General features: G+C 43.6%; 1 protein-coding gene across 1 annotated transcript in view; it reads left to right on the top strand.

Moving 5' to 3' along the window:
• Positions 1–27,902, top strand: part of CHD1 (chromodomain helicase DNA binding protein 1) — a 560,349-nt gene that overhangs the window by 413,772 nt on the left and 118,675 nt on the right. The window contains 2 exon segments of the mRNA XM_030193417.1: positions 13,277–13,304; positions 13,307–13,398. Of these exon segments, the coding sequence (XP_030049277.1) occupies positions 13,277–13,304; positions 13,307–13,398 (120 nt within the window).

Genomic DNA, 27,902 nt, shown 5'->3' with positions numbered 1-27,902 from the left:
CGTTCCTGCTCCCGCGCTCCAAAATCTTTTACCCGAAGTCGCGATTCTCCTCTCTTCCCTGCCCTCCTCTCCCCTCCATGTCCAGCATGTCGCCTCCCTCCCCTGCCCTCCCCTCTCCAAGTCGCGGCAAAACGGAAGTGAAGGCAGCACAGCAGTGCTCACTGAGGCAGGCACGCAGGCAGGTTTGTCTCCTCTCGCGTCGCTTCCCTCTCAGTGCGTCCTGCCCTCGAAGGCGGGAAGCGCTAAGAGGGAAGCAACGTGAGAGGGGATGAACCTGTCTGCATGCCTGCCTCAGTGAGCACTGCTGCGCTGCCTTCACTTCCGGTTCGCCGCGACTTGGGGAGGGCAGGGGAGGGAGGCGACATGCTGGACATGGAGGGAGAGAGAATTGCTGGACATGGAGGGGAGAGAGAATTGCTGGATATGGAGGGGAGGGGAAAGAGAATTGCTGGACATGGAGGGGAGGGCAGGGGAGAGAGGAGAATTTCTGGACATGGAGGGGAGGGCTGGGGAGAGAGGAGAATCGCTGGACATGGATGAGAGGAGGGCAGGGGAGAGAGGAGACATAATGGACATGGAGGGGGGAGGGCAGGGGAGAGAGAATTGCTGGACATGGAGGGGAGGGCAGGGGGGAGAGGAGACATGCTGGACATGGAGGGGAGAGGAGGGCAGGGAAGAGAGAATTACTGGACATGGATGAGAGGGGAGGGCAGAGGAGACATACTGGACATGGAGGGGAGGGGAGGTCAGCAAAGAGAGATTCACTGGACATGAAGGGCAGGGAAGAGAGGAGAATCGTTGGACATGGATGGGAGGGGAGGATGGGCCAGAGGAGAATCTTTGCACATGGATGAGAGGGGAGGGCAGGGGAGAGAGGAGACATGCTGGACATGGATGTGAGGGTAGGTCAGAGAAGAGAGATTCGCTGGACTTGGGTGGAAGGGGAGGGAAGGGGAGAGAGGAGAATTGTTGGACATGGATGAGAGGGGAGATAAGGGAAGAGAGGAGAATCACTGGACATGGAAGGGGAGGGCAGAGGAGAGAAGAGACATGCTGGACATGGATGGAGGGGAGGGAAGACAGGAAGGAGATGCACATGGATGGGAGGGCGGGGAGAGAGGAAAAATGCTAGAAATGGATGGATAGGGGAGAATTGCTGGACATGGATGGATGGAGGAGTTGGCGGGGAGAGAGGAGAAATGCTGGTCTTGGATGGAGGCGAGGGGAGAGAGAATTATTGCTTTATATGGATACAGGGGAGGGAAGAGAGAGGAGAAATGCTGGACATAGATGGAGGGAATGAGAGAGGCGAAGTGCTGGACATGGATGGAGGAGAGGAAAGAAAAAAGAAGATGCACATGGATGGAGATGAGGGAAAGGGAAGAGAGGAGAAAAACTGCACATTGATGAAGATGAGGGAAAGGGAAGAGAGGAGAAAAACTGCACATGGATGGAGAAAATAGGCAAAAGCTAGATCCACATTATACCTCCTCCAGTCAATTCCACGGAGGAGGACACAGCTTTTTCTTATGGATGTAGGGCAAGAAATGAAGAAGAAAGGAGGAAAGTAAAGAAATAAATGGAAAGGAAGCCCTGGAAACGGAGTTAAGAGAACAGATGGAGAGCAGCAGAAACAGAGACTCGGACCAATATGGATAGAAAAACAAAGTCACCAGCAACAAAGGTAGAAAAAATCATTTTATTTTCATTTTAGTGTTTGGAATATGTCCAATTTGAGAATTTACATCTGCTGTCTTATTTTGCACTGGGTATACTGGAACTGTAACAGCTTACAGAAATTATTTATAATGAAAAAAAATCACGTTATTTTTTTGTCCTATACTAGTATAATATTTTCAAGGATGTCTATTTATATGCGCCATGGCTGGTATAAGGGGTATGGCTAATGTGGGTGTGGTTATAAAAGGGGTGGGGCCACATGTGACCCCGCCCATAATGAGTACCAGCACCTTTTTTTCTACAAAAAAAGCACTGATGTTAAGCCACAAGGAATGAAGTCTCCTACCCATCAATTAGTCACTCAGGTGTTTGTGGCTAGTAAACTGTTTTTGGTGGCAGCGTGGAAACAGCCTACCATACCTGGGCGTAGTGTAGTATTGCGCAAATTGGACTATGTACATCTGATGTCTAAACTGACTGCCCTGCGCAATGGACACATTTTGGCATATCACCGTGTATAGGATTCCTATGTTACTTGGAACTCTCTAGTGCTTGATTCTTGATTAGGGATGGGGGGAAATCGAGGGATGGGTTGAGGGAGGGGGTAGGGTATCTAGAGAAGGGATGTAAGTTTAGGGACTTTTAGAGTGTTTTATCTCTATTATTTTGATGCTAATAATGTTGATGCGTTTGTTTACGCTGTGTAATTTCTCTAATAAACCCAATTAAAAAAAAGAAAAGAAACAGCCATTGACTGATTAAATAGCATTTTCTAACTGTAGACCAGTTGCTTCAATTCGGCTATTGACCAAGACCATGGAAAGTTTGGTGGTAGCTCAACAACAATTCTGCATGAATCCCAATCTGACTTTTAGACCACAATTTAACACCACCAAAACTGTTTTAGCTACACTTGTAACAAGATTTAGAAGTGTAATTAGCAAGGGGCAAAAAATGTTGCTTTTACAATTTGATATGTCCAGTGCATTCGATGTAGTGGATCACACCATATTAATGAGCTTACTAGATCATTTTTTGGATTAGTGGTGCTGTGTACACATGGTTCAGGGGTTTCTTAAAAAATAGATCATACTAGATCAAGATGAATAATGTAATTTTGAACCCATGGACATGGGAATGTGGAGTGCCCCAGGGCTCTTCCATCTCCCCAGTTCTGTTCAATGTCATTATGGCCCCATTGGGAAGGAAATTAACTATGTTGGGATTTACCCCTTTCATATACGTTGATGTTACTATATATGTTTCTTCTAAAATGATAGTCAAAAATGTTTTAGACATGATGGAAATATGGGCTATGACCTTCAAACTTAAATTGAATAGAAACGAAACAAAATGTTTGGTAATTACTAGTTCACATTGTCAAATTTCTTAACCTAATTTCAAAATCAACCAATTATATATCCGTTTGAAACCCAGTTAAAAATCTTAGGAATAATCTTCGATCAGCATTTGTCTTTTGAAAATCAACCTGTAATTAAACTCTGGAATTTGTTGCCAGAGAATGTGGTAAAAGGTTAGCGGGGTTTAAAAAACGGTTTGGATTTTCTTCCTAAAGGAAAAGTCCATAGACAATTATTAAAATGGACTTCGGGAAAATCCACTGCTTATTTCTAGAATAAGTAGCATAAAATGTATTGTAATGTTTGGGATCTTGCCAGGTACTTGTGACCTGGGTTGGCCACTGTTAGAAACAGGATGCTGGGCTTGATGGACCTTCGGTCTGTCCCAGTATGGCAATACTTATGTACTTATAAGTGTCAGCTGTAATAGCTAAAATTTTTAAGATTCTTTGGAAGTTAAAAAGGATCAGAGATTATTTCACTAAACTAGACTAGATGTATTCCACATATTAACAAACGTGGAAAGAAGAGCAAACGGCAGCCAGTGTAGTTAAAAGGTGAAGTGAAAGATGCTATAAGAGCCAAAAGAGCATCCTTCAAAGAATGGAAAAAGGATCCAAATAATGCAAATAAGAAGCAACATAACCAGTGTCAAACTAGATGAAAAGCACTGATAAAGCTAAAAAAAAAAAGATTATGAGGAAAAACTTGCCATGGAGACAGAAACTCATAGTAATACCTTTTTCAGGTATATCTGAAGCAGAAAGCCTACGAGGGAATCTGTGGAACTGTTAGATCATAAAGGGGCACTCAGTGAGGACAAGACCATAGCAGAGAGATTGAATGAATTCTTTGCTTCATTCATTTGTAGAAGAAGATGTAAGAGATCTACCTGTATCAGAAATGGTCTTCAAGGGTGACAATGCAGAGGGACTGAAAGAAATCTTGGTGAACTTGAAAGACATACTGAGCCAAATTGACGAGTTAGAGTGATAAATCACCTGAACCAGATGGCATACACCCCAGGGTACTGAAAGAACTAAAATATGAAATTGCTGATCTTTTGTTAGTGATCTGTAACCTGTTGTTAAAATCATCCATAGTACATGAAGATTGGAGGGTGGCCAATGTAATGCCAATTTTAAAAAAAGGGCTCCAAGGTTGATCCTAGGAATTACATCAGTGCCAGGTAAAATTGTGGAAACTATTATAAAGAATAACATTACTGAAAACATAGACAAACATGGTTTAATGGGACCGAGTCAGCATATGTTCATCCAAGGGAAGTCTTGCCTCACCAATTTGCTTAATTTCTTTGAAGGCATAAATAAACATGTGGATAAAGGTGAGCTGGTTGATGTAGCGTATCTGGATTTTCAGAAAGCTTTTGACAAAATTCCTTATGAAAGACTCCTGAGAAAATTTAAAAGTCATGGGATAGGAGTCAATGTCCTTTTGTGGATTAGGAATTGGTTATTGGACAGAAAACAGAGGGTGGGGGTTAATGGCCATTTTTCTCAATGGAGGCGGGTGAATAGTTGAGTGCCGTAGGGATCTGTAGTGGGACCGGTGCTATTTACATATTTATAAGTGATCTGGAAGTTGGAACCACAAGTGAGTTGATTAAATTTGCAGGTGACACAAAACAAGTTGTCAAAACATACGGATTGTGAAAATTGCAGGAAGACTGGGCATCCAAATGGCAGATGAAATTTAATGTGGACAAATGTAAAGTGATGCACATTGGGAAGAATAGTGCAAATCATAGTTACCTGATACTAGGGTCCACCTTAGGGGTCAGCATGCAAAAAAATTATCTAGGTCTCTTTGTCGACATTACGCTGAAATCTTCTGCCCAGTGTCTGGTAGCAGCAAAAAAAGCACAGGACAGGGGTCATGTGATGGCTGACGAAGAGTGAAGACACAAGCGGGAAGAGCTCCCGATTTACTACCGATGACTCCCTATCCATCTATCGCAATAATTTGTTTGCTTCAAATACATCATATTAATATCGGAGAAATATACCCCCAAGAGCTAATCCTAAAAAATCATCTAAACAGCCCAGCGTCAGGGTGAAAACGCTGAAAGACACCAGACAGCCCACCATTCTGCAGTGCCTTTCCCAACAAGGTAGCGCCTCGCCATCAGGCTCGGCATTGCCTCCCTCAGCTAATTTGAACACATCACTGGATGGGACTGAGAGAGGTTCTGGTACCTCCTCTATGGATCCTGTGCTGATGGCGATTAAGGAAGGCAATGCTCAGTTAGCCGCCCAACTCACAGACATATAAAAGGACATTGCTTTATGTATGGACAGAGTTGCATGCGTTGGCAGGCCAGCTAGACCATGTGGAGAACCGAGTGAGTACCCTGGAAGATGATTTTCACAGACTTACGAGTGATACAGATTCTCATGATGCAACTATTGCATTCTTGTTGCACCAACTAGACAATTTAGAAAATAGAAGTTGTCGTTTTGACATCCGTATTATTGGCATACCAGAAGGATGTGAGTCTACTAATATGCAGATTTTATGGAAACTACCCTCTGAGAAGTTTTCTCTGCCAAGGCATTTCCGGCAAATTTAACAATAGAGCGGGCTCACAGAGTGCCTACGCAACCGGTTCAGTGCAACCCCAAGAGCTCTCCCCACCCCATCTTGGTGAAGGTCTTTAATTTCCGCCATAAGGAACTGTTGATGTCCTGGGCTAGAAAGCAAAGGTCCCTGGCGTGGCAAAACCATTGCGTCTTGCTCTTCCCTGACTTTAGCCCAGAGGTAGATCGGAAACATATGGCCTACAAAGACGTCAAACAGCGTTTATTCCAGCATGGCATACCAATGGCCATGCGTTATCCGGCCAGACCAAGCATTTTATTTATTTGTTACATTGTACCCCACATTTTCCCACCTATTTGCAGGCTCAATGTGGCTTACATAGTACAGTAATGGCGTTTGCCAATTCGGTTGATAACAAATACAGGTGATATTGTGGTCGAAAGAGGTAGGTGTGTATTAGGCACCATTCAATGGAAAGGCAAAAAACTTCTCTCTAAGGATCCGGTGGAGGCTGAGAAATTCTTAACTTTACACTTCCCGGATAATCCTCCATTTCCCCACGCTCAGCGAAGGGATCCGACGCGGACAGAGCCCGCCTTGTCATCTTGAAGCAAGCTGCAGCAGCAAAATGCATTAATTGTGGAAAAAGTGATAAATGCCTTTGCCAGTTCTGATCCCCAGTCATCTGTAAACTGACTTGACTAACCTGGTGTTTGGGATTACAGATGGGTGATATTTTGTATGGCTTAAATGCTGTTGGGCTCTGGATGGGATTCCAGTACTCCAGCACAAGGTTTAGCTTGGATGTGGTTAGAGAATCTCATTTCATATAGGAGTGGAGCATGGTGAAATACTGACCCATTTCCTCTTTTATTTTTGTGCTAGTTTTGCCCTTCTCTTCCCTTGCTCCTACCATGTGGTGAAGGATGGGATAAATATAAAAATCTCTTTTTTTTTTTTTTTCCTCTTCTGACAGGCCGGGAGGCACTTCCCTTGCAACATATTTGAGGCTTATGTCACAACAAAGAAAATGTTCTACTCAATGTGGAAACTCAAACGCGTGAGACAATTCTTCTCGAGGGGAAACGTTCAGTAACCTGATACAATCAATGGTACTAAGCCATGCAGATTATTGCAATGGAATTTATTCGGGATGCAAAGAGCAAATCCTAAAGAAACTTCAGACCGCTGAAAACACGGCAGCAAGGCTCATCTTCAGAAAAACAAGATTTGAAAGCACAAAACCCCTCCATGAAAAACTACACTGGCTTCCAATCAAAGAAGCGTCACCTTCAAATCTGCACTATGGTTCACAAAATTATCTACGGTGAAGCACCGGGATACATGACAGGCTTGATCAACCTACTAACAAGAACACATCCGAATCAACACGAATGTACCTAAATCTCCACTACCCAAGCTGCAAAGGACTCAAATACAAATCAACTTACGCATCTAGTTTTTCATACATCAGCACACAATTATGGAACGCACTACCAAAAGACTTGAAAACCATATACGACTACTCACACTTCAGAAAAATCACTCAAGACCCACCTGTTTAAAAGGCATACCCTACCAACCCAATATAACGCCTGATCTCAGTGACACAACACTAAAATTCGTAATGGCCATCAGACAACTCTTCCACTGTACGATACCTTTATGTGGTCCTACAACATGAACCTTATCCTTCCACAACATCACCTTGTATTGTTTACTCCGGAGTCTGCAAACAGCTCTCCGGTACTATGTAAGCCACATTGAGCCTGCAAATAGGTGGGAAATATGGGATACAAATGTAACAAATAAATCCTTTTTTTTTACAACACCTCAGTGCCTCCATCTCGTTATTTGGAGTTTGCCTTTGTTTCTGACCTTCCTCTAGCCTTAAGTGGTATGATCCGTGACCCAACACGCCAACCAGAGAGAGTGATTCAATATTGCTTCCTTGGCTGGTTAACCCGGGTGGCTATATCTTGGGCAGGTCGGAGAAACTGATTATTCACTCCAGTAGTGAGGGCTCCCAAGATGTTGGCTGTCCTTATTTGCGTCTTGACTCTGTTGACCCAGCTAGTGCATTTTACTATTGTATGTTGCTGTTTGTCATTTATTTTGTAACCCTCTCATGTTCCTCTGCACTATCTATGACTTGTATCCCTAATTCTCCTCTAGGACTCCTCTATTTCTATAAGTTCCAGCTGTTTTTGTTTTACATGGGGGAGGTTCTGTTTACCTTGACATCTTATGATGTTAGATTCATACAGAGGGAGTACATAAGAGGAAGAGAGTTCTGAGGGAATTGAGTAACATGGCATCTGGTATTTTTTCATACAGGAGAGTCCACCTGGTGGTCTGGAATAGTGGACACTTGCGGGCGCCCTGGGTAGGGGACAATTTTTCATTCATTTGGGGCCACCAACAGTGCTGGGGTGCTCATTATGCTACATAAGAAGTTTAAAGGTAGGGTCCTGTGCTCTTGGAAGGATGATTCTGGGCGGGGAGTGGCATTGGAAGTGGCGGTGGGCACTTTCAAACGCTGCTTGGTGTGTGCCTATGTCCCCAACCATAAACAGCTGGATTTCTTACGTACATTATTGGAAAGGGTATCTATATGGACGACGCTGCCCGTACTCCTTGGGGGAGATCTCAATTTGGTGGCATCTGACACTTGGAATCGCTCTGGATGGGCAGGCCTGCCCTATTTGAGTAAGGGTCCCGGTAATGTGGGGTTTCAGCAGTTATTACAGTCATACTCTCTAGTGGATGTGTGGAGGCAGCAGAACCCCGGTGTTAGAAATTACACATGTTTTGCAGCGGGAGTTAATTCCTATTCCCAGATTGACTATTTCTTATGTTCACCTCAGCTTTTCCATAAGCTCACTAGTTGCATTATTGACCCTATTGCTCTCTCTGATCATGCGCCCTTGTGGATGTCATTACAAGGATCTGAACTTGGTACACCGGGCCCTACCCCGTGGAGGATGAATCCGCTGTCTTGGGGCATACATGCTTTGCGCAATCTGTCACGGAAGCCCTTCAGGAGTATCTGACGTTTATAATATAGGACGCTCTTAAGGCAGTGGTAAGGGGCAAATTTATACAGTGTGGCTCTTATCTGAAAAAATGTAGGACTCGCACCCTTGCTGCTGTTTTACATGAGCTGAGACGGGTGGAGAACAACCATAAGGGCTCTCTGACGCCTGCTGCCACCTTACAGTTGCAGACCTGTAAATGCCGCTATCACGAGTATTTGGATGAGGAGTTAGCAGATATATACAAAAGGACCAATCAGAAATACTATGTCAAAGGGGGTAAAATTGATAAAATTCTTGCTGCGCAGATGCGGCAGAGAGTGTCTCAGACAGTTATTACTCAAATTAGGGGTGAGGCAGGTGTTTTGGTTCACTCCAAGACAGATATTGAGAAGCAATTTGTTGACTTCTACCATGCCCTGTACTCATCAGAGTTGACTGTCTCTAATATGGAAATATCTGATTATTTACGTACTAACCTTACAGTCTTTTCTGATGTACAAATAACCATCCTGGATGAAGCTATCACGGAAAATGAAGTTCACAGTTGACACAGGTCAGATGTCAGTCATTTTCTCAGGCGGTGATAACTATCTTAAGCCCAGAAAGGACCCTACGCAGTGTGGTTCCTCCAGGCCTATCTTGTTAATAAACACAGATGCAAAAATTTTAGCAAAGATATTCGTGAACTGTCTGACTCCTATACTTTCTACTGTTATACATAGAGATCAAACAGGGTTTATAGGTGGGCGCACCACGATAGACAGCATACTCAGCGGCCTTTTTGGTACTAGATGCTGAAAAGGCATTCGATAGGGTGGAATGGAGGTACTTACACCAAGTCTTGCAGCAGCTACGATGTGGCCCTAACTTTCTTAGTCATTCAGGCTCTTTACAGTGGCCCAGATCTGCATTAAAGGTACTTTGACTCCCAGTTTCAGTCTGCACAGAGTTTGTCTGCACAGGCAGGGATGCCCTCTTTTGCCTCTGCTTTTTGCGATGGCCCTGACTGCTGGGGGGGTTGAGGGGATCACTATTGGTACAGTGAGTCATAAAATAGCTCTGTATGCAGATGATGACGTGTTGATGTTGACTGATTTGCAGAACTCTCTTCCTTCTTTTATGTCTTCATGTCACCAGTATAGTGCTATATCTGGGTATAAACTAAATGTATCTAAATCTGTGTTGATGCCGATTAATCTCTCAGATGGAGACATTCATCATTTTACAAACTGTGGTACCTTTTGCGTGGCAATTCCAGGGAATTCGTTACCTGGGAGTCACTCTCCCTCCTCATGTCTCCCATCTCTATAAGATACACTATCCCAAGGCATTGGCCCATATTAAAGAAGACCTTAACCATTGACACCACCTCTCTAAATCACTAAATGCATGGATAAATTCGATTAAGATGAATGTGACATCTGATCTTCATCTGTACATGGCAGTCCCATGTACTATACCTGATCAATTTTTTTTTAAGAATTGCACCGTAGAATCTTCATCTTTATATGGGTCACCATAACTCAAAAAAGATATTGCAGAATTAGAAAAGGTTCAAAGAAGAGCAACCAAATGATAAAAGAGATGGCTGAGGGGGGATATGATTGAGGTCTATAAATCCTGAGTGGTGTAGTACTTGTAAGTGAATCAGTTTTTCACTCTTTCAAAAATACAAAAACCAGGGGACACTTGATGAACTACATGGAAATACTGTTAAAACAAATAGGAGGAAATGTTTTTTTCACTCAAAGAATAGTTAAGCTCTATAACTTGCTGCTGGAAGATGTGTTAACAGTGGTTAGCGTGTCTCGGTTTAAAAATAGGTTTGGATAAATTCCTGAGGAAAAGTCCATATGTTATTGAGATGGACATGAGAAAGCATAGAAACATGATGGCTGATAAGATTGAAATGGCCCTCTGCCCATCCTCAGTAGCCCTAATGTCTCCTTTTCCTAAGAGATCCCACATGCCTTCCCCCACGCTTTCTTAAATTCTGACACAGTCCTGGTCTCTACGACTCCACCGGGAGGCCATTACACACATCCACCACCTTTTCTGTGAAAGAGTATTTTCTTAGATTTCTTCTAAGCCTATTTCCTTTAAACATCATCCTATGCTGTTTCATTCCAGAGCTTTCCTTTATTTGAAAAAGGCTCACCTCCTGTACATTAATGCCACTGAGGTATTTAAACGTCTCTATTATACCCCCTCTCTTCCGCCTCTCTTCCAGTGTATACATGCTGAGGTTCATGAGCCTGTCCCTATATATTTTATGACAGAGCCGCCCTCTGGACCATCTCCATCCTGTTTGTGTCTTTCTGTAGGTGCGGTCTCCAGAATTACTTACAGTGTTCTAAATGAGGCCTCACCAGAGACTTATACAAGAGCACTCTTTTCCCCTCTCCTTATGCACCCAAGCATCCTTTGGCTTTGACTATCGCCTTTTCTACCTGTTTGGCCACCTTAAGATCATCAGACACAATCGCCCCCAAGCCCCGCTTTTCTTTTGTACACAGAAGCATTTCACCCCCTATATTGTACTGTTCTGTTGGATTTTTGTAACCCAAGTGCATGACCCTGCATTTCTTAGCATTAAATCTTAGTTGCCAATTAATGGACCATTCTTCAAGCATCGCTAGATCCTTCCTTATGCCACTGCTTGCTCCAGGATTGGTAACATGGAATGTTGCTACTAATTGTTTTTCTGCCAGGTACTTGTGACCTGGATTGGCCACTGTTGGAAGCAGGATACTGGGCTAGATGGACCATTGGTCTGACCCGGTATGGCTATTCTTATGATCAAAATGTTACAGACAGCTCAAAACACAGAAGCCCACTTGATTTTCAGGATATGAAAGTACAATATGGTAACTCTGTTATTCTTCACATTGCACTGGCTCCCAATCAGGGCACAATTAGTGTTTAAACCGTTATCCTTATTTTAAAATCTTGTTGGAGTGACACCCAGCCCGCTCTCGCTCCCCAATACTGTTGTGCTTTAAGGCAAGACTACCATATATGTGTAGATGGTCTTGTCCTGAAACAAATGAGTTTTTAACAATTTCTTAAAACTGACTTAACATTCTAGTCAGCTTAACATTGATGGTAAGGTATTCCAGAGCTTTGGTTCTATGATATAAAATATTGAAGCTCTGTATTTGTCAGGGAAGAAGGAACATCAAATAAATTGAATGTTGCTGATGTTAAAGATCTCACTGTCGTATATAAATGTAAATTTGTAGAAATAGCACACTATACTATATTTGTAACAACCTTGAACCACTAACAGAATTTTATATTGAATCCGAAATTTGACAGGTAACCAATGTAGTTTCATCAAGGTTGCAGAAATGTGATCAAAATAATATGCCAAACATTAATTGGGGAGTGGCACTTTGTGCTATTTGCAATGCTCTCAAAGTTCTTTTAGGTAACTCAACTAAACGTCTATTAGAATAATCAAAGAGCGGTGTGATAATGCTTTAGATTATTAATCTGAAATTTTCTAAGTAATCTCTCAAGCATCTGATCAACTTCAGTTTCATAAAAATGGTACCAACCATTTTTTTTTAACATGATCTTTCTTACTTAGAGGAATCTATTATTTACACCAAGAGAGTTTATTTTCTTAATTGACATGCCCGTCGATGGAAAAGGATTCAGGTATGTCTGCTGTGGAATACCCATCAAAAGCATCACTTGTGTTTTTGACATATTCAATTTCAAATGATTTCCTCTCATCGAAAAATGAATAAGTTCTTTAGTACTATCCAAAAATGATGCATTAACTGTAAAGAATTGTATATTGTCTGCACAAATTCTGTACTGAAGTCCTAAACCACCCAATAAGATAAATAATGGATGTAGATAGATATTGAATAGTGTGGCAGACAGCCGATGTTGACATCAAAGAATGTTGACTGGGTTTCTCACCACACAAAATTGGCTGTTAGATAAGAAGGAAGAAAAGCACTGCAAGACTTTCCTTTTGATCCAATTGTTTTTAGCCTTTGCAGAAGAATCTCATGATTGAAAAATGTCAAAAGTTGCATAAATATCTAGAGATACTAGGAAATAGCTCATTCCTTTATTAAAGCCTGTACAAATAACATCCAGCATAGAAGTAAGTATCGTGCTGTGATCTAAACCCAAATTTGTAACTATCCAAAACTTGATGTGGACACTGGCAACCAGCACAGCTTTTCAACATTCTTATTCCTCATGCTATTCCATGAGCATTTCCCTCACAGGCGATTTTTTATTCCCCCACCTACTTGTATGTGCCTTGATTTGATCCGTAACTTGGCTTTTTACATTTTGGCTACGCATTTGTGGAATTCATCCCCTAAATATCTTTAGATCAAATCTTCGTCTGCTAAGTTTAAATCTGGTCATAAGGTGTTTTTTTTTCCAAAAGGTTTGATGATCAACCTCCCTTTTTGGCTGGTGGGGGAGTCTGCAACAGTACTCGTTCTTATCTGTTTTCTCATCTCAACTCTAATGCTATTTATTTTCTTCTTTTCTATTTCCTTCTTGCTGTATTAGTGAAGTTTTTGTAAAACCATTGTGGTGACTAATAAATGGTGGTATATTAAGTTCTGTAACAAACATAAAGATTAGGGGTGGTTTTTCTTTCAGATCTTACCAGATGATCCAGATAAAAAACCCAAGCCAAGCAGTTGCAGACCCGAGCAGACTACCTCATTAAATTACTCAATAAAGATGTTGCAAGAAAAGAAGCACAAAGACTTGCTGGTGCTGTAAGTCAAATATAGATGTTAAGCTATGGGTTTAAATTGAACATTTTAAAGAACTGCTGGATTGATTGATATGGCTACTGATCCATTTATCTGTAGTTACTAATAAGGTCTGTCTGTATTTTTTCTCCAATCCTCTGTAAATTTTACTCTGAATTTGAAAGGTAGGCCTTTTGTACTGTTAATCTGTACAGACACTAGTTCTTATAATCATTCCTCATGTCAAATTTTATTCTTTGTGCTAGTGTGTGTTAAGAATGCGTTATCTTCCTATTTAGGGTCGTGACACCAACCAAAGTATGCCAGTGACATCCATCTCCATTGATCTTTTTCTCTGCAATGCTCCCCTTACCTAGACTTATGCCACCAGTCTCTCCCTCCCCTTTTCTCCCTTCCCCCACCCGGTCCAGCATCTCACCTTCTTCCCCTCCCCCTCAAAAGTCCAGCATCTCTTTCTCCCTTTCCTTCCCCCTCCCCCAACCATGTTCAGCATTCTCAGTGTCCTTCCCCTCCCCCCTTCACCAGAATCTGATGTATCTCTAAAGTCAGGAGTGATGCCTGATTGTTTTGCCTGTGGTGTCGCCATCTTTCAAAATAGAGTGTCTAACCTCTAGCGATACATTCTGATGCACTGCTAGGGGCCAGTCTGCTGAGTATGGCAGTGATTGGCTCCTAGCAGTGCATTGGAATGCTTCGCTAGGGGTCAGTTGCCAACATCTAGAAAGATGATGCCCCTCGAGGTAGAAGTGATTGGGCATTGATCCCATCTTCTAGAAGCAGGTGGAGACGTCGAATGATTCGTGGAGGCTGCTGTTGCATTGTAGGCTGTGCTTTGAAGCATAGTGATGTGCATGTTATACTGTTTTCTTTTGGGATGTACTCTGCTATTTAATCCAACATATAGCAAAATGAGATGTATAATGGAACGTATTTCTTGAATCTCTTAACATTGTGGACAGTACGAAAACATTTATTTGTTCTTTTGATTTAGCATCTTCTGTTATGTTTTGTTGTAGTATTAGTGCTACAGATATTACACACCTTAAAACAAAGAAGAACTTAATTTTAATATGAAATAAAATTTTAACTTGGTTTTGGGGGTAATTCTATAAGAAGCATAGTTTTAGGCAGCAGGAATATGTGTAAGTGGCCACTTGTGCACATCAGTGACCTCTTACAGAATAAATTATAGTGGAAAAGTATACACCATGTTTTAATGATGCGTACTTTGGCAGCAGGTGGGTGCATAGGTGGAATTTGAGCAGAGCATGCAATTACACGCATAAACCATAGACTATTATAATTTACATTTGTTTTGGCTGATGTCAAACTAGGATTGTGTAAGCGATTGAACCTTAAACGTAAATGTGTTTTCTGCCACCTCATTTCCTTTATAGAATAGACTTGAAATAGGTGTCCTGTTATATAATTACTCTCTTTATGTTCAGAATTTCCTTTTCTGTGACCAATGATAAAGTATAACTGTCAGGAACTGAATTTGGTCCTGAGTAGATATAACACAGATGATTTTTTTTTTCAGTTTAGGTCTATATATTTCATTTTAAAACCAGCAATTCAATGTTGTCTCAAGAATTTTTGTAAACGTTTGTACTAGTTTTGAGAGAGAAGCAAAGTAGGGAGAAAATTGGTCCTGTAGTTCAAGCATAATATAATTTGATTATATAATAAGATAATATTACATAATATGATTACATAATATCATTTATATTAGTTGAGCACTTAACTAGGGGCCGAATAAAATTAACTGTGTTGGTAAATCAAAGGTGAATGCTAGTATAGTAGAGAGGTAGAAAAACCTGGATACAGATAGATATAGATATTGTATATAGATATATATTTATCTATCTATCTAGCATGGTTTCTGTTTAGTGCTAAGATTTGTATGTGCGTTGGGAGGAGAATAAGTTTCCTTCTTTTAGACGTCCAATCTAATAAGAACTAGCCTTACCTGGACCATAGTGCTTTGAGCCCTCATTTGTATTTGTAATTGGGATTTTTCAGCCATTTTAACGCTTCTCTGTTGAAGCCTAATCACAATGACACTTTAGCGAGGAACCACAGACCATAGTTCCCTCAAAATCCAGTTCATGGCTAATAAATGTTGCTGTTGAATGATAAACTGAGAATTCTACTTCCTGAGATATGAATGCTGCCCTACCACATCCGCAGACCCAAATGGTCTAAAGAATAGAATCAGAATAAAGGACTCAAACTTGGATTTTTCATGTAGCAGTCTGCAGCACTGCCACTCGGGAGCACTGGAATTCCCTTTTGTTGATGGAGAAAACCTCTGACTTCAGCTTTACCCCCAGTTCCTATTTAGTCACTTTTATGTAAATCAGAATGCTCAGTAGTTCTCTGTCTCCATCAGATGATGGACAGGCTAAGCGGCTCCTGAACTGTTCTTCTGAAGCAGCACCCTGACCCAGATAGTTAACTTTTGTGTCAGAGCATTGAAGAATATTTTACAACATAAAGAGGGTGATACTCAGTGATGCCAAGTTCTTCCCCCCCCCCCCCCCCCCCTTGAAGGGGCAATTTCTATTTTTATGCCAATTGTCTCAAGTTATTGCGGACAGATCTTGTTTCTGTAGTGACATAAGCTTTCTACTCTGACAGTACCCATGGAAGCTTGGGTTTTTTGCTGCCTAGTCTGGGTTCTGGTTTCTGTAAAAGGCAAACACAGAAAACTCACATTTACACTACAATGGAAAAAGAACAGCATGAAAAGAAAACCTAGCACACCACAAACCTTCACAACCAGAGGAAAGGTGGACCATCAAACCTTCTGGACAACAGTGCTGGATGAACACAGCAACATACCACCCAACAACAACCACTTCATGAGAAACTGAGACAAAGGAAACAAAGATACTTAGAACAAAATAGCATCACTCAAAATGAAAATAAAAATCAACCACGGCCATGGTTTAATGACGAGTTACTACAAATGAAAATACTGTACAGGAAATTAGAAAGAAAATGGACCAAAACCAAAACAGAAATAAACAAAACTATATGGAGGAAAGCCATAAGAGCGTACAACAACAAAATAAATAAGGCAAAAGTGGAATACTACAGCACAGAGACGAATGATGAATAGATTAATACAAAAAAAATATTCAAACTTGTGAATAGTCTACAGAAAACCCAAACCATACTAGCATCAAACGAAACACCACCATATTTAGAACAAATCTTGCAAAAGTACAAACATCCAAGACTTCTTAAATGAGGGCAAAACCAACAATGCCAGCATCACAGTAGACAGAATATGGTCAAACTTTAGACCTCCCTTAACCAAAACAGTTAAGACATTATTGACAAAATACGCACATGCAGACTGTATATTAGATAACTGTCCCAACTATGTGATGAAAAACCCACCACATTGGTTCATTGAATACCTCACTGAACATATCACGTTTCTGAAAGGACAATTCCCATCTGACAAAGGTGACATCATACTTACCACAATCCCTAAAAAAGCCACAAACAACCTCAGCAACATCACAAACTACAGACCAGGAGCCTCAATACCACTACTGACAAAAACGGTGGAGGGTCTAGTAGCACAACAACTAATGGATTACCTGACACCATTCTCAATCCTTCATAAGTCTCAATCAGGTTTCAGACCACAACACAGCACAGAGACGGTCGTATACACTCTGATAACTAAGTTCAGAAGTCTAATATGCCAAGGACAGATATTCTTACTACTATAGTTCTATATGTCAAGTGTGTTCAACCTAGAAGACCACACAATATTAATGGCCCTACTCAACAATGTGGGAATCAGCAGAGCAGTGGCAACATGGTTCAGTGGATTCCTAAGGACCAGATCCTACATTGTAAAAAATGAATAACCAGCTATCAACCTCTTGGCCCTCAAAATATGGAGTACCCACAGGGGCTCAACATTATCACCCATACTGTTCAATATTATAATGACCCACTCGGCAAAAACTGGATCAAATGGGTTTTAATGCAGAATATGTCACCATCTATATACAGTGGTGGAAATAAGTATTGGATCCCTTGCTGATTTTGTAAGTTTGCCCACTGACAAAGACAGGAGCAGCCCATAATTGAAGGGTAGGTTATTAGTAACAGTGAGAGATAGCACATCACAAATTAAATCCGGAAAATCACATTGTGGAAGTATATGAATTTATTTGCATTCTGCAGAGGGAAATAAGTAATTAATCCCTCTGGCAAACAAGACCTAATACTTGGTGGCAAAACCCTTGTTGGCAAGCACAGCGTCAGACGTCTTCTGTAGTTGATGATGAGGTTTGCACACATGTCAGGAGGAATTTTGGTCCACTCCTCTTTGCAGATCATCTCTAAATCATTAAGAGTTCTGGGCTGTCGCTTGGCAGCTCGCAGCTTCAGCTCCCTCCATAAGTTTTCAATGGGATTAAGGTCTGGTGACTGGCTAGGCCACTCCATGACCCTAATGTGCTTCTTCCTGAGCCACTCCTTTGTTGCCTTGGCTGTATGTTTTGGGTCATTGTCGTGCTGGAAGACCCAGCCACTGACCCCATTTTTAAGGCCCTGGCGGAGGGAGGAGGTTGTCACTCAGAATTGTACGGTACATGGCCCATCCATTCTCCCATTGATGCGGTGAAGTAGTCCTGTGCCCTTAGCAGAGAAACACCCCCAAAACATAACATTTCCACCTCCATGCTTGACAGTGGGGACGGTGTTCTTTGGGTCATAGGCAGCATTTCTCTTCCTCCAAACACGGCGAGTTGAGTTCATGCCAAAGAGCTCAATTTTTGTCTCATCTGACCACAGCACCTTCTCCCAATCACTCTCGGCATCATCCAGGTGTTCACTGGCAAACTTCAGACGGGCCGTCACATGTGCCTTCCGGAGCAGGGGGACCTTGCGGGCACTGCAGGATTGCAATCCGTTATGTCGTAATGTGTTACCAATGGTTTTCGTGGTGACAGTGGTCCCAGCTGCCTTGAGATCATTGACAAGTTCCCCCCTTGTAGTTGTAGGCTGATTTCTAACCTTCCTCATGATCAAGGATACCCCACGAGGTGAGATTTTGCGTGGAGCCCCAGATCTTTGTCGATTGACAGTCATTTTGTACTTCTTCCATTTTCTTACTATGGCACCAACAGTTGTCTCCTTCTCGCCCAGCGTCTTACTGATGGTTTTGTAGCCCATTCCAGCCTTGTGCAGGTGTATGATCTTGTCCCTGACATCCTTAGACAGCTCCTTGCTCTTGGCCATTTTGTAGAGGTTAGAGTCTGACTGATTCACTGAGTCTGTGGACAGGTGTCTTTCATACAGGTGACCATTGCCGACAGCTGTCTGTCATGCAGGTAACGAGTTGATTTGGAGCATCTACCTGGTCTGTAGGGGCCAGATCTCTTACTGGTTGGTGGGGGATCAATACTTATTTCCCTCTGCAGAATGCAAATAAATTCATATACTTTCCACAATGTGATTTCCGGATTTAATTTGTGATGTGCTATCTCTCACTGTTACCAATAACCTACCCTTCAATTATGGGCTGCTCATGTCTTTGTCAGTGGGCAAACTTACAAAATCAGCAAGGGATCAAATACTTATTTCCACCACTGTACCTTTCAACAATAATATCACAGAAACACTAGACAAGGCCAAAAGAGACCTAGACCTTATGGAAAATTGGTCCACAGTCTTCAAACTAAACAGAGACAAAACTAAATTCCTGGTTCTATCCAGCCCACACAACCCGACATCATACGAAAAATTCACAACCTACCAAATCAAAACACAACTAAAAATACTGGGAATCATTCTTGATAAACATCTAACTCTTGACAATCAGGTATCAGAAGTTACATCAACTGCTTCAAAACACTATGGAAACTGAGAAGGATCAGAGACTGTTTTTCAAGACAATCATTTCGGCTAATTGTACAATTGATGATATTGTCAAAACTAGACTACTGTAACGCAGCATATGCATGATGCAAATAAAGCACACCAAAATCATTGCAAACTGTCCAAGGCTGATATTTAAAAAATTTAAATACAAGAGAGCAACTCCACTTCTTAAAATATTGCTACCAATCAAGGCAAGACTATTCTTCAAAATAAGCATCCTAATTTACAAAATATTGGAATGTCCCCAGAATATATGCTAGACTTGATCGAATTATCACCAAGACATGTAAAGCCCACAAACCAGAGGCAACCTACTTCTCCACCTACCAAACTGCAGAAACACAATCTACAAAATCATCTACATGGACGGGTTAGTACTACTACTATTAGCATTTCTATAGTGCTACAAGGCTACCTAGGCTCCAAATGGTAGAAATCAATACCCAATCTGTAAGAAGCATCACTAATTCCTCAGCAACCCTCCAGACCGGTCAAGACGCTTGGGTTATGCACGCCTACCAGCAGAGGGAGACTGAGGACACAAAAACTGAACCAAGCATAAGCCAGCAGCCAACCCCCAAGCAGCCAGTAAATCTCAGTCGCCAGCAGAGGGTAGACGTGCAGCCTGAGCAGTCTGTCTGGTCTGGTAGGATTAGAGATTCTTTGATTTTAGCACCCTGTACTTAGAATTTGTGCTTCAGGGAAGCGGGTCCGGTGGGGCTCACTGTTCCCCTAGGGGATTGCACCCGGGTTCGGGCTTTTCCCCTGCTGTACTTTTGGTGAAGTCAGCCTGGTGCCTCGGCTCCTGTGGTACAGGAACCTTGAGAGCCTTAGCCCTTGTCAGTATATAGCAACTGGGCTGTTTGCTGTGTGTGTGAAAAAAAAAAAAAGACGAGAGTAAAAGGAGGAAAGAATGAAGCAGGCAGTGCTGTTCTGTCTCAGAACATTTGTTCTCTCGATTTGGGGGCTGACAAGGGTTTTGGTGTGTTTTTGTGTGAAGAGAGTAGAGCTGGGCCGATTTTGGCGGTTTGTGTGTGTACCGCTTTAAAGTTAGCGATGTCGGCGGGAAAGGCAGCTCGTTGCCGTTCCTGCGCGCGTCGGGGGATAGACGCGCCCAGAGCTCCGTGCAAGTTTTGCGGTGAGCCTAAGCACTCTCTTTCTTCCCCTCCAGTTTTGTCTGCAGAGGTTTCGGGCGTCAGTAAAGCGCTCCCTGGGTCTGACTCTGGCTCTGGTGCTGTAGCGGCAGCCTCGATTTTGGCGGGAACTGCCGCCATCTTGGATTCAGCTTCTCCGGTGATCCCGGCCCAGCAGGTGGTGGAGGGCCCGGGACAGAGTGTTGGGTGCTCTCCAGTGCCTTCGGGGGCGATAGGATTTCCACTGGAGTTTGGTTGATGTTTCAGGCCTGGCAGGCAGGTTCCTCTCAACCTGATATTCAGAAGGGGGCAGCTCCTTTGGGGGCCAAGCGTCCACGGCTGGAGTGGATGGAGGACCCAGAAATTTTGTCTTTCCCTCCCTCAGAGGATGAGGGTAGTGTTCTGGGGGATGAGTTTTCCTTTAGACAATGATCCTGAGGAGGAGAGGTCCTTCCCAGGGGAGGATCCTTCGGTGGTACGGATTTTTCCTAAGGATGAGCTCCCGGAGCTGATTGATCAAGTTATGTCTACGCTTAGGTTTGATGCTCCTGGGCCGGTTGTAGCGGAGGTTAAGCAGATAGACCCTTTGGTTAAGGGCATTCGTAAGGCTTCTCGTTCTTTCCCTATGAATCAGGATCTGAGGGATATGATTCTTCCAGGAGTGGTCCTCTCCAGATTCAGCATGTCGGGTGGTTAAAGCGATGGCGAGACTTTATCCTATTCCCCAAGAGGATAGGGACTCTTTTAAATTTCCTACAGTGGGATGCGGTGGTGACGGCGGTCACCAAGGCGACTGCCATCCCAGTTGATGGGGGGACTGCCCTCAGAGATCCTCAGGATACGAAGTTGGAGTCTTTTGTTCGGCGAAGTTTTGATCTCTCAGCCTTGTCGCTGCAAGCCGCTCTGTGTGGAGGTCTAGTGGCTCGGGCTTGTTTCCGTTCGGCTGAAAAGCTTCTGGATGGTCCAGCAGTAGACAGGGCTTGGTGCAGGAGTTAGCCAAGTTGGAGATGGGATCTTCCTTTCTGGCAGATGCTAGTTATGATTTGTTGAGGGCTTCGGCGAAGAATATGGCTTTGGCGGTTGGAGCTCGTCGGGCCCTGTGGCTTCCTGGATGGACTGCGGATGCGGCTTCTAAATCCAAGTTGTGTTCCTCTTCCCTTTAAGGGGTCCATGGTTTTTGGGGAAGAGTTGGATAAATTGGTACGTGGTCTTGGAGATGCTAAGATTCTGCAGTTGCCAGAATTGCGGCCTAGAGCAGGGGGTCGCGACATGTCAGGGCGTGCTCGTTTGAAGGATGCACGGCGCTGTAGGCCAGGTAGGTTCAGTAGCACGCCTAGAGGTAGATATTTTCAGCGTACTCAGCCCTTTTGTGGGGTCGTCGAGGAGGACGAGAGGTCTCGGGGGGAGCTCTGTCCGGTCGTGCTTCGCAATGAAGCTGTGCGGGTCCAGCCTCTGGTGCAGGTAGGTGCTCGGTTGAGTCAGTTTTATCAGAGGTGGACCCATATCACGACAGACCAGTGGGTTCTCGAAGTGGTGTGAGACGGGTACGCCTTGGAGTTTGAGGACTTTCTGCCAGATTTCTTTGTAGCCTCCCCGTGCCGCTCTCGGCTCAAGGCCAGGGCAATTCGGCAGACTCTCCGGCGTTTGATAGATCTGGGGGCTGTAGTTCCGGTGCCGATTACAGAAAGGGGGACCGGTTGATATTTGATTTATTTTGTGGTTCCCAAAAAGGAGGATTCCTTCCGGCCTATTTTAGATCTCAAAAGAGTCAACGGGGCGTTGAAGGTTCCCTCCTTTCGCATGGAAATGTTACGTTCGGTCATAGTAGCGGTGCAGTCGGGAGAATTTCTCACTTCTCTGGATCTGACGGAAGCCTATCTGCATATCCCCATTCGGAAGGCGCATCACCGGTTTCTTCGCTTTGCGGTTCTAGGACAGCATTTTCAATTTTATGCTCTGCCGTTCAGTCTGGCTATGGCGCCGCGCACTTTTTCCAAGGTTATGGTGGTAGTGGCGGCGGCTTTAAGGCAGCAAGGAGTATTAGTCCATCCGTATCTCGACGATTGGCTGATTCGAGCCAAATCCTATCAGGAGAGTGTGGAAGCAACAGCGAAGGTAGTATCCGTTTTGGAGTCGCTCGGCTGGGTGGTGAACAGTGTCAAGAGTCACCTGGTTCCATCTCAATCCCTAGAATATCTGGGGGTTCGTTTCGATACAGTGCAGGGCCTGGTGTTTCTGCTGTCCGTTCGGATTGCTAAGATACAGGGGCTGATTCATCAGTTTTCTGCCAAACGGCCCCCGTCAGCTCACGCGTATCTTCAGATTTTGGGGCTTATGGCGGCATCAATAGAGGTGGTGCCGTGGGCCAGAGCTCACATGCGGCAGTTGCAGTCAGCGCTGTTGGACCGTTGGTCTCCGCAGACTCAGAGTTTGGAGGACCGACTATTCTTGCCGGAGGCGGTTCGCACCAGTCTGCGGTGGTGGCTTCATACTCCGAATCTGGAAAGAGGGATGCCTTTGGATCCTCCGGATTGGATTGTTTTGACCACAGATGCCAGTCTGGCAGGCTGGGGAGCACATTGTCTGGATCAGGTGGCACAGGGTCTCTGGTCACCGGAGGAGGCCCTCTGGTCAATCAATTGGCTAGAGACTCGGGCGATCCGGTTGGCGTTGCAGGCCCTGCAGTATCTTCTCGCCGGCAAGGCCGTTCAAGTTCTGTCCGACAACGCCACGGCGGTCGCTTACGTAAATCATCTGGGGGGGCACAAAGAGTCGAGATGTAGCCGAGGAGACGGCGGAGTTAATGCAGTGGGTGGAGCTTCATCTGCAGAGTCTCTTCTCAGGTCATGTGGCCGGAGTGGACAATGTCCGGGCGGACTTTCTGAGCAGGCACACTCTGGATCCAGGAGAGTGGGCGCTGCATCGTCCGCTGTTTCATCGGCTGGTGATGGAGTGGGGACTCCCGGTGATAGATCCCATGGCAACAGCCAGCAATGCTCAAGTACCCAGGTTTTTCAGTCGGAGGTGGGATCTGCGGTCCGAGGGGATCGATGCTCTGGTACTTCCATGGCCTCCGCGTCAACTGTTGTACGTGTTTCCCCCTTGGCCCCTAGTGGGGCGGGTAGTTCAAAGAATAGAGCGATACGTCAGCACGGTGATTCTCGTGGCTCCGTATTGGCCGCGTTATCCGTGGTTCGGCGATCTAGTGTGTCTGGCGATCAAAGGTCCCTGAGGTTGGACGGGTCGGTGGTGTTGGTGCAGGGCCCTATCGTAATGCCCGACCCAGTTCCATTCTCGCTTACGGCCTGGCTCTTGAAAGGGACAGGTTGAAGAGAAAGGTTTTTCAGCTAGAGTAATTGATACTGTGTTGCAGTCCCGTAAACAGTCCACGTCCTTTGCTTATGTCGAGGTGTGGCGGATTTTTAAGAATTGGTGTCAGGATCGTTCTTATTCTCCTTAGAACTCTTCTCTTCCGCAGGTGTTAGAGTTTTTGCAAGATGAGGTGGACAGAGGTCGGGCTCTTTCTTCTTTGAAGGTGCAGGTTGCGGCCTTGACTTGTTTCCGGGGTAGGATCCGGGGGGTTTCCTTGGCATCTGCTCCCAATGTGGTTCGGTTTTTGCGAGCTGTGAAATTGATTCGTCGTCCTCATCGTCCGGTGGTTCCGCCGTGGGATTTGAACTTGGTGTTGGAGGTTTTGGTGGATCCGCCGTTTGAGCCTTTGGTTTTGAGTACTTGGAAGGATCTGACTTTGAAGACAGTGTTTTTAGTGGCTATTACTTCGGCTCGACGGGTCTCAGAGTTGCAGGCTTTGTCTTGTCGGCGCCCTTTCTGACCTTTTCTAAGGAGAAGGTGTCTTTGAGGGCCGGTTCCGTCTTTTTTGCCCAAGTGGGTATCTGCTTTCCATGTGAATCAGGACATTTCTTTACCAGTTTTGGGAGATAGGTTCGGAGATTCTTCTCAGCGCCGTTTGGCTAAGCTAGATGTACGGCGAGTTTTGCGTTCTTATTTAGCCAGGACTCAGAGTTTCGGTCTTCGGATAGATTGTTTGTGTTGTATGGAGGGCCTAAGAAGGGAGCTGCGGCTTCTAAGGTAACAATTTCCAGATGGTTGAAAGAAGCAGTTTCTTCTGCATATTTGCTCAAGGGACGTAGGGTGCCAGAGGTACTTAAGGCACACTCGACCAGGGGTGTAGCTTCTTCCTGGGCAGAGAGTGGTTTAGTTCCGCCGCAAGATATTTGCAGGGCGGCGGTCTGGTCCTCGCTGCATTCATTTGTGAAGCATTATAGAATTGATGTGCAGGCCAAGCAGGATGCGAGTTTTGGGGAGGCAGTGTTGACTTCTGGGGTACAAGGTTCCCGCCCTTAGATTTTTACTGCTTTGGTACTTCCAGCATCTTGACCCCATCTGGAGGGTCGCTGAGGAAGGTGAAATTAGATTCTTACCTGCTAATTTTCTTTCCTCTAGACCCTCACAGAACCGGTCAAGAACCCTCCCGCTGTATATATATCTGGCTTTCTTTGTCCTAGTGTGCTTGAGAAATGATTGATATGGACATTTCTGTGTTGCTATTGCTGATAGGACTCTAAATTGGGAGCTTTGGTTTTCTGAAGTTCCATTGTTTTCCTCTGGGTTTCAGAGAAGGACTGCAACGCTGTGGTGTTCGGTCAGTTGAAGCACGTTACCAAGAATTGTTTCTGAGTACAGGGTTCTTTGACCTTTCAGGGTTATAGTTTAGTTTTGCATTGGTTGTGTTATGCTTTGTTAAGGATTTACTGGCTGCTTGGGGGTTGGCTGCTGGCTTATGCTTGGTTCAGTTTTTGTGTTCTCAGTCTCCCTCTGCTGGTAGGTGTGCATAACCCAAGCGTCTTGATTGGTCTGGAGGGTCTAGAGGAAAGAAAATTAGCAGGTAAGATCTAATTTCACCTTATCTACAGTTCAGAAAATAACTGAAAACATACGTTTTCAAAAACTTCTGACTAATAACATAAACCACAAATGATCTAAAACATCTTCTAACTGTAAAATTGTAACTGCAAAATTGTAAGCCACTTTGAACTGAAACCTGTTTTTGAAAACTAGTGGGATACAAGAATGTATAAATAAGATACTCCAAGACCATTTGCTTTCCACTATGGCTTCAGTGTAAGGTGACTGATGTTTTCTTCTGACAGTACCTGAGGGAACTTCAGTTTTATGCTTCTTGCTCTGCGATGATATTTCAAAGTGAAGTAAGTTTTTGATTTCTGAGACAGAATCCAAGAATCCTCAGTCAGAAGTTGCTATTCTTTTCTGGCAGTACCGAGACAGTTTGTCTTTTAAAGTGAGAACTCTGAACAGCAGTGGGCTTGCTCTTCTACACGAGGCCTGACGTGGACTTGGCTTCTGTCTTATACCATGAGATACTGTTCAGAGAATCAGGCATGAGATACAGGCAGAGAATCAGGAGTTTGTTCTGTCTTAACCAGTTGTGCTATTACAATATTTTTTTATTTATGAAATTTGTAAATTTACAATAATTCAACAAGATCACTTGTATTAGAAATACACATTCAGCAAAAGAAAAAAAAAAAGGAAAGGAGAAAATTCTCTATGCTTAAAGGAACAATTAGTGCATTACAGTCCTCAAAAAGGAAGAGAATCCAAAAGGAAATACTAGATTATAAAGGAAATATAACAAAAGAATTGAGGGCATATATTTCAAAATGCAGGCTTCACTCGGGTCTTTTTGAGGTTCGAGAGATTTCAACTTCCTAGCTTTAAAAAACTCCTGCAACTGATCCGCATTAAAGAAAGTATATTTCTTTGAGATAAATAACACAGTACATTTTACAGGGAAAATGCAGCATAAACGTGACACCAAACGAAACTACTTGATGCCTCATCAAAAGAAATTTCTTTCTCCTTTCTTGTGTTACTTTTGTTAAATCCGGAAAGATCCAAACTTTCTGACTTTGTAACTGTTTTTGTCTGTGGCAGAAATAAGATTTCAACGTGTGCATCCTGTCCTGTGCAAAAACAAAAGTCACCAATAGAGTCTCTCGAGACACCACTTCTGAATCTGATTTTCAAGAAATGCTGTTAAATCCAAACTGTCTTTGGAAATTTCTTCCAGTTCTAATTTTGGAGGCACATCAGAGGATTGTGTGTGAAATTTTAACTGCCTTTAGTTTTGAAGAAACATAATAAGACTTAGAAATTGGATGAAAGGCTTCCTTTGGTATCATCAGGGTATCCTCCAAATAGCTCTGCAAGAGCTGATTGGAATAAAAAGTAGATGCTTAGGAAAATTTAATAAACGTAAATTCAGATACCTAACCTTGCTCTCCAGATTCTCAATACGTCTATTTGTAATAATCTTAATCTTTTACCAAAGCAGTATTTAATTTCTTGGGTCTCAGTACTCTCACGGTCTAGTTTTCGAACTGAAGATTGAATAGCCAACAGTGAGGTTTCATTTTTTACCACTACAGAACTAAACATTGTCACAGCTTTTGTTAAAGAGGAAATTACAGCATGCAAGGAAGATAAGCCTTCCCAAACCAAATCCAAATTCTGATCTTACCCTCGGGGAAGGAATCTTCAGTGCCTCTAAAACAGATTCCTGTAATAATTCATGAGGTGTAACCTCTTAGCTGCAACCAAACAGCTCTGATCCCGCTGTTCTGAACCAGCTCTCTCCTGCAAAATTGTTCCCAGAGCATTATCAAACCACAGGTTCTCCTCTCCAGGAAAAGTGCCGTCTTGCAACCCTGTTTGCCGCAACCCTTGTGCGATCGAATACTCCAATGCCGGAGGAGGAGGCACCTGCCGCTGATCCAGACTCAAGGTGCTATCAGCGTCTCCCATAGCTGCTGCTTCAGGCAGCTCAGCAGGAGGAACCAGCAATTTTGTCAACGTGAAGGCTTCAGCTGTGGAAGTTTACTGGTAAGAAGTAGCTTGCTGAGACTCACGGGGAAAATCTCATGGCTTTCATTTACATGTGGAGGAGTAGCCTAGTGGCTAGTGCAGTGGACTTTGATCCTGGGGAACTGAGTTCGATTCCCACTGCAGCTCCTTGTGACTCTGGGCAAGTCACTTAACCCTCCATTGCCCCTGGTACAAAATAAGTACCTGAATATATGTAAACTGCTTTGAATGTAGTTGCAAAACCCTCAGAAAGCGGTATATCAAGTCCCATTTCACTTCCCTTCTCCATTACACAAACAGGGAATCACGGAGCAGCTCCTAAACATGTACCTTCTTCAAACGGCCATCTTGGATTCTCGAGTCTGTAGGATTATGTTCTACTCCAGTCTCCTGGTTTGATATGCAGCACCATATTTTTATGTGCAGCTCCATTTAAAAAAAAAAAAAAAAAAGAGAGCGAAAATCCTAGACAGAGTAAGCAATATTGACAACCTGATAAAATCACTGTCAGAATTTGATTGCATTTAACAGCCTGTCAAGTAGCTGTGTGCAGCT

Source organism: Microcaecilia unicolor, chromosome 2, assembly GCF_901765095.1.
Source record: "Microcaecilia unicolor chromosome 2, aMicUni1.1, whole genome shotgun sequence".
Taxonomy (NCBI): Eukaryota; Metazoa; Chordata; class Amphibia; order Gymnophiona; family Siphonopidae; genus Microcaecilia; species Microcaecilia unicolor.
The sequence above is the reverse complement of the archived record's forward strand: the minus strand, read 5'-3'. Positions and strand labels throughout refer to the sequence as shown.